At 46.1% G+C, this 16,722-nt stretch overlaps 4 protein-coding genes across 7 annotated transcripts; 1 reads left to right on the forward strand and 3 right to left on the reverse strand.

Moving 5' to 3' along the window:
• Positions 1-531: 531 nt before the first annotated feature.
• LOC132262650 (uncharacterized) lies at positions 532-4,789 on the reverse strand. Of its 2 annotated transcripts, none has more exons than XM_059761978.1 (5): positions 4,355-4,789; positions 2,444-2,857; positions 1,552-2,271; positions 1,255-1,492; positions 532-1,108 (listed from the first exon to the last, which is right to left on the reverse strand). In XM_059761978.1, exons 2-5 carry the CDS (start codon positions 2,697-2,699, stop codon positions 535-537), a joined length of 1,788 nt encoding a protein of 595 aa, XP_059617961.1. In that variant the 5' UTR covers positions 2,700-2,857; positions 4,355-4,789; the 3' UTR covers positions 532-534. The 2 variants fall into 2 exon arrangements, with proteins under 2 accessions (XP_059617961.1, XP_059617960.1); XM_059761977.1 differs by having other exon boundaries at positions 2,444-2,860.
• A 218-nt stretch (positions 4,790-5,007) lies between these two features.
• On the reverse strand, positions 5,008-12,913 carry LOC132262581 (signal-induced proliferation-associated 1-like protein 2). Of its 3 annotated transcripts, none has more exons than XM_059761884.1 (4): positions 12,720-12,913; positions 9,369-10,632; positions 6,390-9,271; positions 5,008-6,325 (listed from the first exon to the last, which is right to left on the reverse strand). In XM_059761884.1, exons 1-4 carry the CDS (start codon positions 12,762-12,764, stop codon positions 5,951-5,953), a joined length of 4,566 nt encoding a protein of 1,521 aa, XP_059617867.1. In that variant the 5' UTR covers positions 12,765-12,913; the 3' UTR covers positions 5,008-5,950. The 3 variants fall into 3 exon arrangements, with proteins under 3 accessions (XP_059617867.1, XP_059617868.1, XP_059617866.1); XM_059761885.1 differs by lacking the exon at positions 12,720-12,913 and adding an exon at positions 12,189-12,363; XM_059761883.1 differs by lacking the exon at positions 12,720-12,913 and adding an exon at positions 10,799-11,263.
• A 719-nt stretch (positions 12,914-13,632) lies between these two features.
• Positions 13,633-15,523, forward strand: LOC132262727 (ubiquitin carboxyl-terminal hydrolase 14). The gene is made up of 2 exons (XM_059762077.1): positions 13,633-13,852; positions 14,013-15,523. The coding sequence occupies exons 1-2, from the start codon at positions 13,837-13,839 to the stop codon at positions 15,482-15,484; spliced, it is 1,488 nt and encodes a 495-aa protein (XP_059618060.1). The 5' UTR covers positions 13,633-13,836; the 3' UTR covers positions 15,485-15,523.
• An 18-nt stretch (positions 15,524-15,541) lies between these two features.
• LOC132262729 (probable DNA-directed RNA polymerases I and III subunit RPAC2) lies at positions 15,542-15,977 on the reverse strand. Its single transcript, XM_059762079.1, has one exon. The coding sequence runs from the start codon at positions 15,863-15,865 to the stop codon at positions 15,566-15,568; it is 300 nt and encodes a 99-aa protein (XP_059618062.1). The 5' UTR covers positions 15,866-15,977; the 3' UTR covers positions 15,542-15,565.
• Positions 15,978-16,722: the final 745 nt, after the last annotated feature.

The following is a 16,722-nucleotide window of genomic DNA, read 5'->3' on the forward strand; positions in this document are numbered from 1 at the left end:
GGATAAAATATGAATTTCGGGTTGCTCGTCATATTTTGCGATTATTTCATATCTATATTAATGTCTCAATCAAGAATGTCCATCGTTCTTCATCTTCAATGTCCTCAATGGCGTAGTTTTACATAATATTCTTTTGAATCTCTAGTAGTTTTATTCGAAGATCAGTAAATGCGACTCTAAATACCTCTACTCTCAAAATCTCAACATGACACTTTTTTTTCAATTGCACCAGCAAAGGAACTCGGATTTCAATTCCTTCGCCACTGCAATTTCAGATACTTTCTAATATTACGCATTTTTTCTATATTGCTATCAGTAGTTTATCGTACAACAAATTTGTAAATCTATACTTTGCGAAACACATATAAAAATCAAATATCCTTTCAATGAAATGTCTGTCAAACAGAGAAAATCACTAGAAATTTCTATATAAATGTTATGTTGTGCATTTTGGGAATGCCTTTAGAATTAAATTATGTTAATCTTTTGATTTCTTTTGGTATTGTGACGAGATGAATGAACGCTGTTGGCTCCCTATTTCGGTGAGCTTGCCTGAAATCGCACGGGAAGGGCACGCGGAGTGATGTCCTCATCGAACAGGATGTCCTCCTCGGTGAGGCTGGGCTCCTCTTCCTTCTCCCTCTTCACATCCGCAGATCCCTCTGGCACTGTGACGCTCTTTGTGGTCTCCATTTCCGGCTCCTGTGTGGAGATTGACGATGACGCCTCGGTGGTGGTGGTGAGACTCGCCTGCACCAGATCCCGGTACAGAATACTCTCGATGTAGAACATTGTGCCGAGGTTATACACGAAGTGCTCCTTCTCGATGACGCGGGCGCCGTTCACGGTCACGTTGCCTGACGGAGATCTCTCCACGCGAATCGCCCCTCCGCCCACGGTCTCGAACACCTCGTCGTGTCGCAAGTCACGATCGTAGAGGCGGCCGCGCACGAAGTGGTTCAAGAGCATGCGAATGCCCTCCTCGGACGCCAGCACGCTGTCCGGCAGGGCGTCGTAGCCCAGCTTCTCGAAGGCAGAGTCCATGGGCACGAAGAAGGTGTAGTTGGAGCCGGACACGAAGGGCGCTATTTCAGCAGTGTTGAGCCATCTGCAGAACAAAAAAAAGAAATTGCTTAAGACATTCGATTTATAACTCTTCTGAACATAAGAAGTTTATTAGACCACCGCTAGTGGCGCTAAAGTCTCTAGAGCCAGAATCATATTATGAGGGTAAGAAGAATTCGGATCGATTACCTTGTGATTTGCGTGAATCGCGTGTCTCTCTCGAGAGCGAGGAAGGAGTGCGAGAGGAACTGGGCGCCGAACCAGGGGAAGGCCAGCAAGGGCGGTGTCTCCTTGTCCTTGTGCATCTGATGGAGGCGCGAGACGATGGCCTCGGACACGAAGAGCACCTCGGAAATGAGAAACACCTGATTGCCGTTCGCGAGGGAGTGATCCGAGAGGATGGTCACGTTATTGATGTTGGGAGTGGCTGGAAAATGAGAGTGACGCATTAGTCAGACTGTCCGAGGAGAGTTGGACAGGTCTTACGGATGCTCTTGAAGACCACAGTCTCGCCGCCGAGCGTCTTGAAGCGGCGCTCACCGTGGATGCGCTTGATGTCTTCCATGCGGAGGGGCGTCTTGAGCTGAATGAAGTGGTTTCGCAAGACACTCTCGGTGAACTCGTGCACGCTGAATGGATAGAAGCCCCAGTCAATTGGGTGCCATCGCTGGAATGCATTGTCCGTGGGAATGAGCACAGCGTAGTGCACGTCATTGAGATAATGGGATAAGTTGCTCTTGGACAGGAAGTGCTGAAACACTTTGGTGCCGGTCTTCATGCTGGCCAGGAAGGCCATCAGGGCGGATATCTTGCTGTCCTTCGCCACCATCGCCTCGTGCTTCGTGGTGTTTTTCATCTCCAGTCGCTGTGGCTCATTGTAGCGATTCGTCTCCTGGATGTTCCTCTTGGAGTACGTTGTGCTGCGCTTGTCGCCCAGCAGGCCGTCGATGAATATCACGGACATGCGCTCGTTGATGATCTCCATCCGGAGGATTTTCACGCCGTTAATGAACCACTGCATCTCGTCGTCTTTCTGGAGCTTCGTGAAGATCAGCTTGTGGTAGTTCCCATTGCCATACACATCGTCATCGGTGAAGGTCTGAAAGGCGATTCCGGGAATGATGTGCTCCAGCAGAAACTCCTTCAGGCGATCCTTGTCGACACTCTTGGTGTCCACTTTAGGCACAATGATTGTGAATGGAATATCTGTGTGAAATAATGGGAGCTCTTGATGAATGGGCCACAAGAAATTAATAAGCGACCTTCAGTGTAATTTTCCACACACACTATTCAAATCGTGAAAAGTGCCAATTTCTCAAATTAAACTCCACGCCCGGAGATCAAATTACATGTACAAAATACCATAAAATTTAATTACCCTTGGTGACTCGGTAGCCGCTCTCAATTAATGAATTCTTGAGAATGACCAGAAACATGTTGAGTGTCTCGAACTTTTTGTCATTGAGCTGCTTCTGGACCACAAACTGAATGTCCGGGATTATTTTCTCCGTCAAGTATTCGTCATTCTTCAAGTTGAGCTTCGTCGTGGTGTTCAGAGGCACTTCCTCGTGCGCCAGTGACGACGATGCCCACGACAGGGCGACAAGATAGAGGAGAACTGTCTCCAGAATCATCGCTGTTCGGTGTGTCTTCACCAGATAAAATGCAAATTACCACGAAAGTCCTCCTATGCAAAATGATTCACCGCACTAAAGATTCACTCTCATGATGAATTTTAAGTAACACAGATACTGGCGCTTCTCGCTATTAGTTCACACTTCTTATTTCGCTACTTCTGTACAAAGAAATATGTGACGTTATTTAAATGCGCGATAGATTCACTGAGACTCGCAATGAATGAATTCTGTATTTGTGAATGGTTGGAAGAACACCTCTAATCCAGTGGGAAAGCCCATCATTATTAAGCAGTCGTGACGGGAATTAGTTAATCATGGAAATCACTTATGCTGAGCTACCATTTGTGTTTCTGGCAGAGAGCCACTTTTCTGCAATAAACAGTCCTTGAGCAAGCATGTGAAAGGACATTGATAAGCACTTGCTTAGAGTTCGACCTGAAACAAGGCAAGTAGCTCTTAACATTTTCAGGTCAACGAGCTTTCTGGCCAATGATTTGATCCTGAAATGGTTCTTAAAATAGTATTTACAGAGAATTAATGTCTCTAAAGCTGTTGACTTTTCTCCAGAAACCACTTCTTCACAGTATCAATCACTCTTTGCTCCCCTTTTCAGGCAGTCTTTCAATGGAAAGAATGATAAAGGGAAGACGAGAGAGAAAGAAACTGCAAAGTGCCTTTGAAATAAGTTAGCAATGCTTCTCGAATGATAAATGTGTAATCTGGAAAGCTCAGGAGGAAATGTAGACGGGAATTTCACAGAAACTTCAGGCGGTTCATGTGCCTCAATATTCAATAACTGCTCAACGCAGAGCTTCACAAGTGGCAATTGCCCGTGAATGCATAAATATTGACGCGAGTGTTGGGCAAACAAGATCAATGAGGCAGTTTTATTAAATGAAAATTTGCAAATTTCCCCAAATTAATTTCAATGACAGGGTGGAGATATTTTCCGCTGGCGCGAGTGTGTGCTGGGAATGGCTCAATGTGCCATTAGTGCTGTGTAATTACGGCAAAATGTGAGCACACGCAATGAAATAATTACCCAATTTGGTGAATTAAATTAGGCACTTTGATAGATATTCATTTGCCAGCGGTGGCATAAGGGAAGGATGATTTTAAATGAGCTCAAATGGCATCGTAAATCCCCCTCACAGACGGTAATATGCACAATTCTATTTGAATTTATTGAATAATTTGTGAAGGTGAAGTGAGGATTTAATGTGATGGACGCGCTTCATAGATGTGGATGACTTATTGAGTGCGGTGTAATAAATCACGTAATTACGTAAGTAGTGTTTGGGAAGTGTTTTCGAGGCGAACTAAAGCCAGGGATTAGCCTTCGAAGGGGGGCGCGATGGAGAGGCTCTGCTGTGAAGGCTATGGAGGAGAGCTTTCCCTTTTGTCAAGCATATGCACAATGAATTGCAATCAATACTGTGAATTGTTGAACATTTGTGTGTGAATTCATTCATTGATAAAATCGCTAAATCAATTTAATCCAATTGAGTAGCAGCTTGGAGAGTCTTCTCGTTAACGAAACGGCACAACACTCCACAGCGCACAGGCACTTTCTTCTTCGTCTCAGAGTCTGTGCGGAGGGCGGTGTGGAAAAGAGGGTATTTTGCTAATTGCAAATTGGGAAATTCACTCACACACTGCAGACTCTAATTACACAAATCACCACACAACCCGCGATGAAGTAAAATGCCCGCCGCGAGCCTTTCCTGTTCGCGGAATGGTGAGAGAGAGAGAAAGAGAGCGCAGAGAAAAAAGGCAGAACTGCGACGAGCAGTGGATTATTGCGACTACGCCGGGATTCAACTCGCAATAAAGTGATGAGCCAATGATTGTGACACCAGCCAGAGAGCCAAAGCCGCCAGATGCTCGTGATTCCTGCCTCTCAAAAGCACACACACCACTTTCGCCTGAAGCTAGAGACCATTTTGGAAAGTGTACAACAGCACAGCCAAACAGGGCGAGCTTTCCCACCCCACAACTCCGCAATCTTGCGCTTTCGTGCTCCTCATTCACCACGCAGAGCGCGATATTGCATCTCATCGGCCACACCGATGTTTCCGACACAGAGTCAAGCCATTGCGATGCTCTCTCGAGCTTATGAATAAAACATTTGCTGTGCGCATTACGCCAACCCTCGGCTTTGCCTCACGTTTTCAATTCACCATTGAGTTTGCAAAAGAGAGAAAAGCACAATTGCTTCCCTAAACTCTTTCCCAAGTATCTTCCTTTGCGAAAGAACTTGCTCGATGCAATGGTGCGAAACCCATATATTTTTTCTTCTCTCCCTAATTTATTCCCTATTCAGCAAAAATTGTCTTTCTTACCAACTTTTAATGCGCAAGTCTTCGCAAGCACACCACTTTGAAATACTCAGCACGCCATTCACATTATTTCTTCACTACACTCACTCAATCTAGAGGTATTATTGGATTTTCCTATATTCCACTGTTCATCACCACAATTCTCCAGACTGGAGAAGCTCAACTGTGACAAGGCGAAACAAGGGATGTTATTTATAAATGTAGTATTTTATTAACCATTAGGCACAATGCTAAGAGATTTATAACTATACAGATAAAGCTGTACACAATCTCGAAAACTAAATGTAAACTTTAAAAACTAACTCAGAGATCACGTACAACTCACTAAAAATAGTTGCCTATACAAATAATCGTAATACTCGTACTTTGCCTACGCAGTAATATGTATAAAGAGAACTGATGAATATTCTTATTATCATAGATTTTATGCATTCATTGTGTATTACTTATTTGCTCGCTATTCTGAATTTCATTTAGGCTCTGTAAAATATGTTATATATATACTGAGATTGTGTTTTTCATGTCAAAATGTCATTTAAATATGAGTGAAGTGATTTTTTTTCCGATAGAATGATACAGAATTAACAAATAAAATACATACAATTTCGTCACAAGGCACATTTTACAAATTTAAAAAAAGAGAGAGAATATCCTTTCATAAAAGTATATCAATATAATAAATTACATTTTAAGCATATAAATAGTGATATTAAAAAGCATTTCGTTTCTCTCTTTGTTCAATGTTAAGTTGTCGAAAATGTCAAGAAATACACTTAAAAATGTATATATATAATAATAATCCCTAAAATTACGTCACCTTTTCCCTCTTTCGTCCTTTTCTCGTAAAATAAGAAAATGCTTAGATAAAGAGTACAAGTGTCCTGTTGTGTAAAATGCCTACGCCTAAGCTTAACCACCCTCATCACGATTCGTCGAAGGCACTATTGTTTGAAAGAACCACTCAGTGAATCGCCTTAGCTGCTGCACCGCCGCCTGACTCTCGTCCTGCAGCCTCTTGTTCTCCTCCGTGAGACGCCTCACTGCGCACTCCAGAGACTTCCGGCGCCTCGTCTCCTGAATTATCAGATCCTCCAGTTGCGACACTTGGCTCTGCAGCTCAGGCAGAGACACCGAGCCCGACACCTCAAATCCCTGCCGGTAGTCATCCTTCTTCTCCGGCGTGTTCACCATCGAGCGCGTCTCACGCTCGCGTCGCTCCAATTTCAACTCACTGCCATCGATGTATTCGTTACACTTGAGTGGCGGAGTTTCCTTGCCAAATGCCTGTGAAGAAGGGAAAGGAAAGGTAGAGAGAAATTCATCGCAGATCTCCAAAAAACACACTCACTTTGCTCTGCATAATAGCCTTCGTGGCTGTGTCCACGAGACTCGACCAGTTCATTTCGTTGGTGTTGGACAGCAGAGGAAGATGCCTCAGATCAGACTCCTTCACGCCGTCCTTCTGATGATCAGACTCTTCGCCATTCTCCCCATTCCGCATCTGCTCAGCTGCCTTCTGCGTTCGCCTCATGTCCATCGCTGGACTGGTTCCCTCGCTATTCGATGAGAGAACCGTCGCCGGTCTCGCCACAGTGAATATCACTTCCATATTTTCATCAGATTTCTCATCGTCCTGCTTTCCCGGCAATTGCAGTGCATTCAGCGCACTGTAAGTGCTGCCGAAATTGATTCCCTCCCTCGATCGTGACTTTGTTCTCATCAGATCAAGATTCTCCATCAGATTTGTCATGATATTTGGCGAATCTCGCATATTTCGCAGGCTTGCACTATTCTGGATTTCCTTCTCCAGATTCATCAACTCCTTGTTCACATCACTCACAGATTGAGCATAATCAGGATCAATGAGCTTCATCAGATCCTCCTGGAGAGAGCTGCCGGTATAGTGAACACTGTTTCGATATTGACTTCCCGGTCGACTGCCCGATCGCAGTTTTGGCTCAGACACAGGACGACCTTCCGCCAGGATTTTCGATGCATTCGAGTGCATTTTGGCCGCAGAAGAGATTCCATTGGTGTCTACGGAGACTTTTGTCTCCTTCTCCAGACTATTTGTACTTGAGTGCTCCACATCGGAATGCTCTTTCTGCACCGTTGCATAGTCCACCCGAGAGAACTGGCTTCCGTCAAAGGTCACTGGTCTCTTAGTTGCCGATCCCTCCTTGTCCTGGTGCACTTTCACCGACGCCATGGCCTGCGCCCTGGCATTCACCACATCTTTCGGCTGTCTGTGATACTGCTGAATGGCATGCTTCGAATTCCTCCTCTTGATCACCGAATTGTCTTCATCCGTGTGGAGAATATCATACCAATTCCCATCGTTCGACGAGTGCCCACTCGAGGAGCTCGTGAGTGTGCCCATGTCAGGAGCACTCCTTGAATTCTCAATGGGAACCGTGAAGGATCTATAGCTGCTGCCAGTACCATATCCTGAACTGTTACTCGATCGAGGCGGCGAGAAATTCCTCTCGCATTGCCTCAGACAAGTGACCGGAGACACTGGATGATGCTGACTGGAGGCGATGCTGGGGAGATTCTTCTCGTAATCCTCATCATAGTTCATGATATTGAACTTGCAGTTCTGATAGAAGCAACCGCGACGAGGACTTCGATCAGAAAACGACTCAATCACTGTCACAGTCACCTGAGCCGATGTCTTCAGCAGATCCACCATTTGTTCATGCGACAGCGTTGCCACAGCGATCTTGCAAATCTCCACCAAGCGATAGCCTTGTCTCAATCCAGCCGCCCAAGCCTGACCCGACATCTCCACCTGAGTCACCACGCCGTCCGGCTGCACGTGAAATCCCAACTGACCGAGTGGATTGCGATAGAGATTCAGCTCAAGCGCTCCACAACCCGGAGTCACAGATCGCAGTCGCTCAATCACCTCCAGCTGCTCATCGCGCTCACCATAGTCATACATATTGAGCGTTATGCATTCACCCTGATGATGGTAGATTCGCAAGAGGTTCCCATTCGTCGACCAACCCAGTATCGATCGTGTGGGCGTGACAAAAACCACTTGCCGCGTCACCTCGTCGATCAGGACAAATGTCTCCGCCGAGATGCCCAGGAAGCAGTTCATAGTTGTGGCCGTTTCACTGTCATGCAGAACAACGTGCCAGCAGAATGCTCCGCGTTGGCTCAAATCTCCGCGAAAGCGAGGCTTTGGCTTCTCCTTCTTCTTACTGGGGAAGATGGAAAACTTGGGTCCGGTGTCCACAAGTGTGGTCGTCGAGTAATTCGATATGATATCCTTCAGATACTCCTGCCTCGTCCGCGTGGCCATTGTCACGAACTTCTCAGAGCGATGAGCCGCATTCTCTGCATTAATCACCTTCGCCAGCAGAAAGTCGACGAACGTCTTTCCCTTGGGATAGAGCGCTCCCGGACGAAGTGGCGGACCAAACACCGGCACTTGCTTCGATCGCGACACGGCAACGCGATAGTGCGTGTTGTCCGTGCATGGATTCACGGCCTGAACAATGATGAAGACATGCTGAAACTGACTGCGGATGTGTTTTGGCGTGAACGGCAATGCGCCGTGCTCTTGGAACACTATCGTCACAATGTCATTACCAATGTGACGCTTCCTGAGCAATTGTTGGCGATTATTGGGCGTGTACGGCAACATTGTGGACACGTGAAACATCACCTCGCAATTCTGGTAGACAGAATACAGTGAATGTGTGCCGGTGGAATCGGTTTTGTTGTCCAATCCTGCCTTGTAGTGATCGAAGCCCTTCAAGCGCACCTTCTTGCCAATTGTCTCCAGGAATTCATCAAATGCCGCACTCGATTCCATATTATTGTACATGTCTTCCTCAGAGTTCTGTCCAGATTTGCAGTACAGCACGCCCACCTTGTATTTGGCCGTCAAACACTGTTCATCCAGCTTCACCAGTTGATGTTCGCACTGACTCGTGGCGACGCTGAGGCGCAAGCACGAGATTTGCACCTCCGGAGCCACATATTCCAGCACATCTTTCGTGCTCAGGGACTTTCCCTGGCCACGCGGATTCGGAATGGCATCCTCGAGAATCGATCCGCGAAGAGTCAACAGTTCTGACGTACGCACAACCACACGGAATTGGTATAGCGGTGACATCTCACTATCGACAGAATTTGATGAGTTTGGAATCTTCTCTCGCTTCAGCGAGATCGCAATTGGGCCCAATTCCTCATCGACACCAAACCAATTTTGATGCTCTGTAAGAAACAACTCTAATTAGTCATCATTCAAAAATTGATTAGTTGTGAAAACGTCAACAAAAAAATTCTTTTAATCAATGAAGCTGATAAATACCTTTTTCCAGGAAGTATTGACGATAGTACTTGGCTCCGCAATCCACATATTCAATGGGTCTGACGCCACCCTGAAATGGGCACGTTGTTGGCTTCCACAGAGTTTCTCCATTGCCACACTCCAAGATTGACAGTCCGCAGGCCAGCACTGGGATATGTATGGATTTCTTGCTCTGCCCCGGACCATTGGCCGCATGAATCCGCGTAATACTGACGTTGCGCTCCCGTTCGCCGCCAATCTCGTTTCGGAAGTACGGACAATTTTCCAGCAATTCATTGCTCTGTCCATCACCAAAGTCCTCTTCCGCACTCTTCGCGCCGTCCGGCGTGGAGGAGCGCGAATTGTGCATGGAAGCTGCAGAGGCTCCAGTCGTTGTATTCCGTCGCCGAGCGAGCAAAACACTCCTCAATTTGGCCGCATAGATGAGATTTGCCGTGAGAGATTGGCAATCGTAGTGAGCGAAAGACTGTCTTCTCTGGCGCTCCTCAATGTCCACCGCAGATGACACGTTCACATCGTATCCCAGGGAGTTGTGTGCCACAATATTGCTCGCAATCTCCTCGTGATTCTGCGTGCGTCCCTGCTTTGTCGGGCCCCAAATCTTGTGCAGCTTCGTGAGGAGTTTGGGACTGGAATTGCCAATGTTTGCACCCTCACCGGCGGCGGTCTGGTGATTGGTGTAGCTCTGAGTGTATCCACTGGGCTTCGCCACCTGCTGGCTCTCCGCAATCTTCCCCTTGAGATATTCATCGGGGCCCGGAGAGCGCTGATCCACGCCAATCACGTTCAACACCGCCGGCCTGTAGTCCTGCAGCATGGCGAAGAAGCTCTCGCCCGTCGTCGGCGTGCGACGATCTGACGAGATCACGTGAATGCTGCCGTGACTGCCGTATTCACGCCTCAGCCCGCCCGACGGCGGATTGGCGTCGAAGTCACTCTTGAAGTTCACATGATCGTGCAGCAGTTCCAGGCTCGAGTTGCTTCTGTAGAGATTTTCCGTGTGGTGCCCATACAGATTTCCCGCCTTGGTGCGATTCTGCATGAGATGCCGCTCACTCACAGACGCCCGTGCTCCGGCCAGTCCGGCACCGACGCGTGCCCTCAGCACATTGTTGTTGTAATACTCAACAGCTTGTATTGTTCGCTCTCGAGCTGTACCAATTCTTTGGTTGGATGCATTAGAAGTCATGATTGCATTCATATTTAATTGTGGCGAATTTTCACCACTTTCTATTTGGCAATCACCCATTCCATAGCCAATATTCTGAAAATACAGTAAGAAAAAAAGAAAACATGGTGTTACAATTCCAAATTATATTTTCATTTTGCGATTAAAGCAACGCCAAACAATTAAGATAAAACATCTCTCCATCCTCTCGTCTACTCTTCTTTTTTTGCGATTGAAAAGCAACTGAAAAAATGTAAATTACATTATTTATCGTATGAAACCAACTGCATAGTTTATTCACTTTGATATCTTTTTCAGATATCGCCTCTCTTCCACGCCACACTCTTCTTTTTTGTGCGTTACTCCATTCATTTGAGGAGGTTCCACATTGCAAACTAAATGTGACACCATTGAGGAAATCCATTTATGCTCTTGCACACATTCAAGTCTCTGTGTAATCATTCATTTTTTTTAGAAGTGTGACCAAAGCAAAAATCACATTTCTTCATTACCCATCGATATCTTATCACACTCAAGTTACTTTCCTCGACAGAATTCACGAAAAATGTCTCTCTAATCAATGTGTCGTGTTCTCTTTCACTTCACCAACGCCAAAAAAGGAATTTCCTGTCGCAATCTTGAATTCTGTGGTTTGAAGATCTCTTTTTTTATGTCCTTCTCGCACATCTCCGATGAATTTTAGGGGTTTCATCGCTGCGGAACAAAGATGCATTGTGAGCCGAGAGTCTCGCAATGACGAACCTCTTTCATTTCATCATCCGCTGCTGAAACCCAAAATTAGTGGAGTTTTGTGGCGGAAAAGCTAACAATTCCACATAAAATAGGGCAAAATTCCATACACATTTCCATTGTATGCCAGACATTTCTCCTCTTCTTTTCGATCCACGCAACAGCTAAACAGACACGCCAATAGTTCGACCTATCAATTTAGCCCGTTTACTTGCAAATAGCGCTAATGTAACTTAATTTTAGCGTCTCCTCCAGTCACGGAGAGAGTATTTTGATATTCTCTCCGTGAGTGTGAAAAATTTCAATTGTAGCACCATAAAGTCAAGGGAAAATTCAATTATAGCCTCAGCTAATGTGCAACAGTGGGTGCATAGTAGTAAACTTTATCTCTAATGTTAAGTGACTCTTCTCGTGATGCCCAAAATCACAGCTATTGTAAACAAGTAAAGAATTACTTGTCTGACTATTGAAGCGTAACATCAAATTAAATTCCTTGACGTCTTTTGCTCAGAAAATTAAACTGCAAAAGACATTTGTATGGCTTTAATTTATTCCATCGCTGTACTTGACGTAGACAAATGATAAGTTCTGAAAGCAAAACTTGAGCGTTCTTATCGGATTTGAAATCTCAATTTGGTGCGAAATTGAAGAATCTCTCCACTCAAAAGCCGGCGTGCGTTTATCCGTGGCTTGGCTAAGTTCATCAAAGAGAGCAATCTTGTCTGACGACGCTTTTGTGTGTTGTGTGTGATGATCTTCCTCGTCGATTTATCAACACGAGCATTTTCATTTACCCTTTTTCGCACTGGTAGCTATTTTCTAATACACACAGCTGTGAATCATCATTTGCATTGAATTGCCCCCTTATTTGTAGGCATTTTTCCCAGCACTCTTTTCCTCACTTGCATTGTTTGAGATGGAAGACAGCGAGGTTTCCGGAGCACTTCTCGTGTGGCATTTTTCCAGTGTATATGCGAAAAAAGGTGTATTTATCTCAGCCACAGGCGCGCACCACACGTATTGTTGTCCCTTATATACTCATGTAGCAACACTAATATCGCAATTAAAACTGTAATAAGCACAAAAGCCAGAGGAGGGGGAGGCAAACAGACGCACACACTTTTGTCCACGCAAAAGGTACTTCAGCATGAATGACCAGAGAGATATTTTTTCCTAATAACGCGAATGATACACCGAGTCCGGATTGATGCGCTCTGTCGAAGATTTTTCCACGGAATGACTCAGTCTCTGGGGATTCCGCACACCTTTCTTTTTCACTTCCACCACACACACTGGGCAGTGGGTGCACTCGAGAGCTGCACGGTGTGGCGGAAAGAGCGCCAATGCATAGCGATAATTGTAACAATTGGACCTCCTAAATATGCAAATATGCGAGAGTTTCACTATAAGCTCGCGAGGCTCCATTGACTTACTTTGTGTACACCAACATTGGTATTTTCCTTCACTTTCTTCGACATTCATGCACACTGCACTGTATTTTCACGAGACACGGACACTTGACTGAACAGAAATGCCACAAAATGCACAATTAATGCGATAGAGCAACTGCAAAAGGGAGAAATATCACTTGTTGACGCAATACAATAACTTCGGACATCGAAGGATCGCCATCTTTGTGTTGCTTGCAGGGCTGCAATTCGATAATTCGATGTTGACGTTCGAAATATCGCGGAATGTTGTTCACGATATATCGAGAATTCACATAAAATTTTCTTAAAGTTTTCTAAGAGAACCACAAACTAAAGGCATGCGCTGAATGCTTGCAAGTGCACTTTACCTAAATACTCGTCACATAAAAGCATATAAAATTGGTGATTAATTAAATTAGCATTTTCAAATAAATCGTTAGAATATTCGTGCAGTTTTTCCAGCACTTTACACAGATGGCGTGCGTAAGCGAACGTCAAAAAGACAAAAAGTTTAGAAACAAGTGGGAATCAAAACAATGTGGCCAGAATGCAAAATATCCAAGAATATAATCGGGGATATTCACCTGATTAGTTAGTAAACTTGCAGATTTTTCTGGTGATTATATTCCTCTTATTGTTCACACTTGACTTTGCAGATTTAGATGGACTTACGAAATGACATCTGATTTCATAAGCGACGTGTTTCAAAATCGTCGAGTTTGGGCAAGGGATTCCAGCCCTTCTGAGAGAAACAATATTGTTTGGGGACAAGACTTGGACAGAACCAAAAACACAAGGATTCGAGGTAAATGCATCATCAACATCACAACAGTATTCCAAGAAGCACTGGGAGAATATTAAAAAATGAGAGAGAGGAAGAAAAGAGTCTTATTTTCCAATTTGCAGCCCCTCGTTTTTTACAGTTGCTCTCGTTTGCGCTAGTAAAAAAGTTTGACGTTGCCAAGTGCGTAAAAACTTCAGTCTGCTTCCCAGTGTGAAGGTTGCAGAAGCGCAAGCCGCAGCAGAATCGCCGATTTACGCGAAATAAACCATTTCTTAAGTAATAATCGTGAATATTCGCTGTTCCTGAATTGTGGTGCGTGTATTTATTGAGTAGAAAATGCCAAAATTTACAGGTAAGTGAGAGATTTTCACACACCTGCGTTTGAGGTTATGTGTGGGGAAAATGACGGAGTGTTTTTGTGAAGAAAAGTTGTTTAGCTTTTCCTCACTGCCTTTGTGTGGATGATTCAGCAGTTGCGAAAATACATGCAATGTCGCCTCTTTGTTTTTCAGTGAAGGTGAAATGGGGCAAGGAACTGTATCCGGACGTGCTGGTGGACACGGATGAGGAGCCTCTGGTGTTTAAGGCGCAACTGTTCGCCCTGACGGGCGTCGCTCCGGACAGGCAGAAGGTGATGTGCAAGGGCGCCACGCTGAAGGACGAGTGGAGTGTGAAGCTGACGAATGGAATGACTGTGCTGATGATGGGCTCCAAGGAGGAGGTGCCGTCGGAGCCTGTGGAGAAGACAAAGTTCATCGAGGACATGAACGAGTCGGAATTGGCGGTGGCGATGAAACTCCCCGCCGGACTGACCAATTTGGGGAACACGTGCTATGTGAACGCCACTGTGCAGTGCCTCAAGGGCGTCCCGGAACTCACTGAGGCTCTGAAGGCGTTCAAGGAGGAAATGGCGTCCGGACTGGACTCCGCCAAGTCCATCACTTGCGCCATGAGGAGCGTCTTCAATCAAATGGACACGAACAACACCGTGACGCCAATCATTCTCCTGCAAACCCTTCATCTGGCCTTTCCGCAGTTCGCGCAGACGGGAGAGAATGGCGTTTACCGGCAGCAGGACGCCAACGAGTGCTGGATTGAGTTGCTGAAGATGCTGCAGCAGAAGCTGCCGCCACTGAAGGCTGACAGCGAGAAGGCCTGCAAATTCCAGTCATTCGTCGAGCAGTACATGGGCGGAAGTTTCGAGATTGAGATGAAGTGCGACGAGGCGCCGGAGGAGCCATCGAATGTGTCCAATGAGAATTTCCTACAGCTCACGTGCTTCATCTCAACGGAGGTGAAGTACATGCACAGCGGATTGCGTCTGCGGATGCAAGAGCAGCTGACGAAGAAGTCCCCGAGTCTGGGGCGCGATGCGCTGTACCAGAAGACGGCGCTGATCAATCGCCTGCCGGCCTATCTCACTGTGAACTTCATGCGATTCCAGTACAAGGGCAATCAGGGCATCAATGCGAAGGTGCTGAAGGACATCAAGTTCCCCATTGACTTCGATGCCTTCGACTTGTGCTCAGCGGCGCTGAAGGAGAAGCTGAATCCCATGAGAAGTCGCTTCAAGGAGGTCGAGGATGCCGCCCTGGAGGGACAGCTGAAGAAGGACAAGCCAGCGGCGGTGGCGGAGGAGGAGGATGCGAACACCACGGAGGTGCCGTTCAGCTTCGAGGAAGACGTGGGCAGCAATAACAGCGGATACTACACGCTCAAGGCGGTGCTGACGCACCAGGGGCGCTCCAGCTCGTCTGGTCACTATGTGGCGTGGGTGAGACAGAGCCGGGACACGTGGATGAAGTTTGACGATGATGTTGTCACGCCGATCACCACGGAGGACGTGCTGCGCCTGTCCGGCGGCGGAGACTGGCACTGCGCCTACGTTCTCATCTATGGGCCGCGCATCCTGCGGATCCCGAAGGAGTCAAAGGCCGCGGAAGGCTTGGCAGCGGCGGAGCCCATGGTCACGGAGGAGACATAAGCAAGACACTCTGAACACTCGGCGCAATGCTTTTCCATATTTTCTATTAAACAGCTGTAGCATGAATACAAATTGTCTTTATTACCGTCTACTCCGCATGGCCTCGTCGAATTTGTCCAGAGTTGTATCACATACCCTCTCCAGGTCCTGCAGTCCGCGCCGGAGGACGTCTATTGCGCGGACGGATCTTGTGGTCTGTATCCGGAAGTTCATGGTGGACTCTGCCGGGTGAGGGATGGTGTAGCCGACGAACACCACATCAGGGTAGCGCACGATGATGGATCGCAGGGCATTGCCCAGCGTGTGACCCTCGTTCTGGAACACAAACGTCCGGCAATTGTCCATGTTCTCGTCCCCGGCCAGTTCCGCGATGAGAGGCATTTCGTGGCGTTTTCCGAACTCGAGGAAATTGACAAATTCACAACAATAATTTCCAAAATGACAATGTAAACAACGTGCGCACCGGATAACGATGTTCTGTATAACAAGCCGATATGTCTGTAGAGCAATCGGAAATGTCGCTAGTTTTCCACGTGCCGCAAGTTGACTACATTTCAGGGGCAAATCTTTGAATTCTACACGTTGAATTGATAATTTCTGAAATTCAGGAAGGTGAATTTCAGGGACATTTATCTCATTTATTTATTATTTGTATAGGAGAACTAAATAATAGATTAACGGCAACGGAAATCATGAAGGCGTTCCAATGTTTAAAGAGATGACTCTGTGAAAACGTGTTTCGGAAATACAATTCAGTCACTCACTCGCCGATCCTCGATATGGACGCTGTCTCTAATTACTGTGCCAAATCGCCTCATTGGGAGGCTAAGAAGCTGCCCAAGAAGATCGAGGTCACTCTGGCCACAACTGCAGCTATCTTGAAGAGATTACGCCGTAAAAAGAAGGCCCAGAAGATGACTTTTAAGAACTTCATGGATCCACCGGCGGAATTGTTTATTCCTGAAGCGATTGCCAAACTGTGTTTAACAAAGCGTTTTCGTCCATCGAGTAGGAAAGACTTGAGGTTGACAATGTGCAACGAGATCGATAAAAATATTTTCGATGACTATTCATTTGCTCCGGGCCTGTCCGAGAAACCTGTTCAACCTAAAATTGTGCAAAAATGATGAACGTTGGTAGAGGAAATTGTAAAAATATGCATGCGATTGTTTAATAAAATAGATTGATTCTAATTTTGACGTAAATTGTTTTATCTCTTCAATTTGCCTGGTGTCAAA

This window comes from Phlebotomus argentipes, unplaced genomic scaffold, assembly GCF_947086385.1.
Source record: "Phlebotomus argentipes unplaced genomic scaffold, Phlebotomus argentipes genome assembly contig_15, whole genome shotgun sequence".
NCBI lineage: Eukaryota > Metazoa > Arthropoda > Insecta > Diptera > Psychodidae > Phlebotomus > Phlebotomus argentipes.

Coding starts and splice junctions, on each gene's coding strand:
- LOC132262729 (XM_059762079.1), bottom strand. CDS start 15,865: ATGCCTCTCATCGCGGAACTGGCCGGGGACGAGAACATGGACAATTGC.
- LOC132262650 (XM_059761978.1), bottom strand. CDS start 2,699: ATGATTCTGGAGACAGTTCTCCTCTATCTTGTCGCCCTGTCGTGGGCA. Junction 2,272..2,443: donor CGGCTACCGAGTCACCAAGG/GTAATTAAATTT, acceptor TATTTCACACAG/ATATTCCATTCACAATCATT. Junction 1,493..1,551: donor TGTGGTCTTCAAGAGCATCC/GTAAGACCTGTC, acceptor CTCATTTTCCAG/CCACTCCCAACATCAATAAC.
- LOC132262581 (XM_059761883.1), bottom strand. CDS start 10,960: ATGGATTTCCTCAATGGTGTCACATTTAGTTTGCAATGTGGAACCTCC. Junction 9,272..9,368: donor TCAATACTTCCTGGAAAAAG/GTATTTATCAGC, acceptor TGTTTCTTACAG/AGCATCAAAATTGGTTTGGT. Junction 6,326..6,389: donor AGGCTATTATGCAGAGCAAA/GTGAGTGTGTTT, acceptor CCTTCTTCACAG/GCATTTGGCAAGGAAACTCC.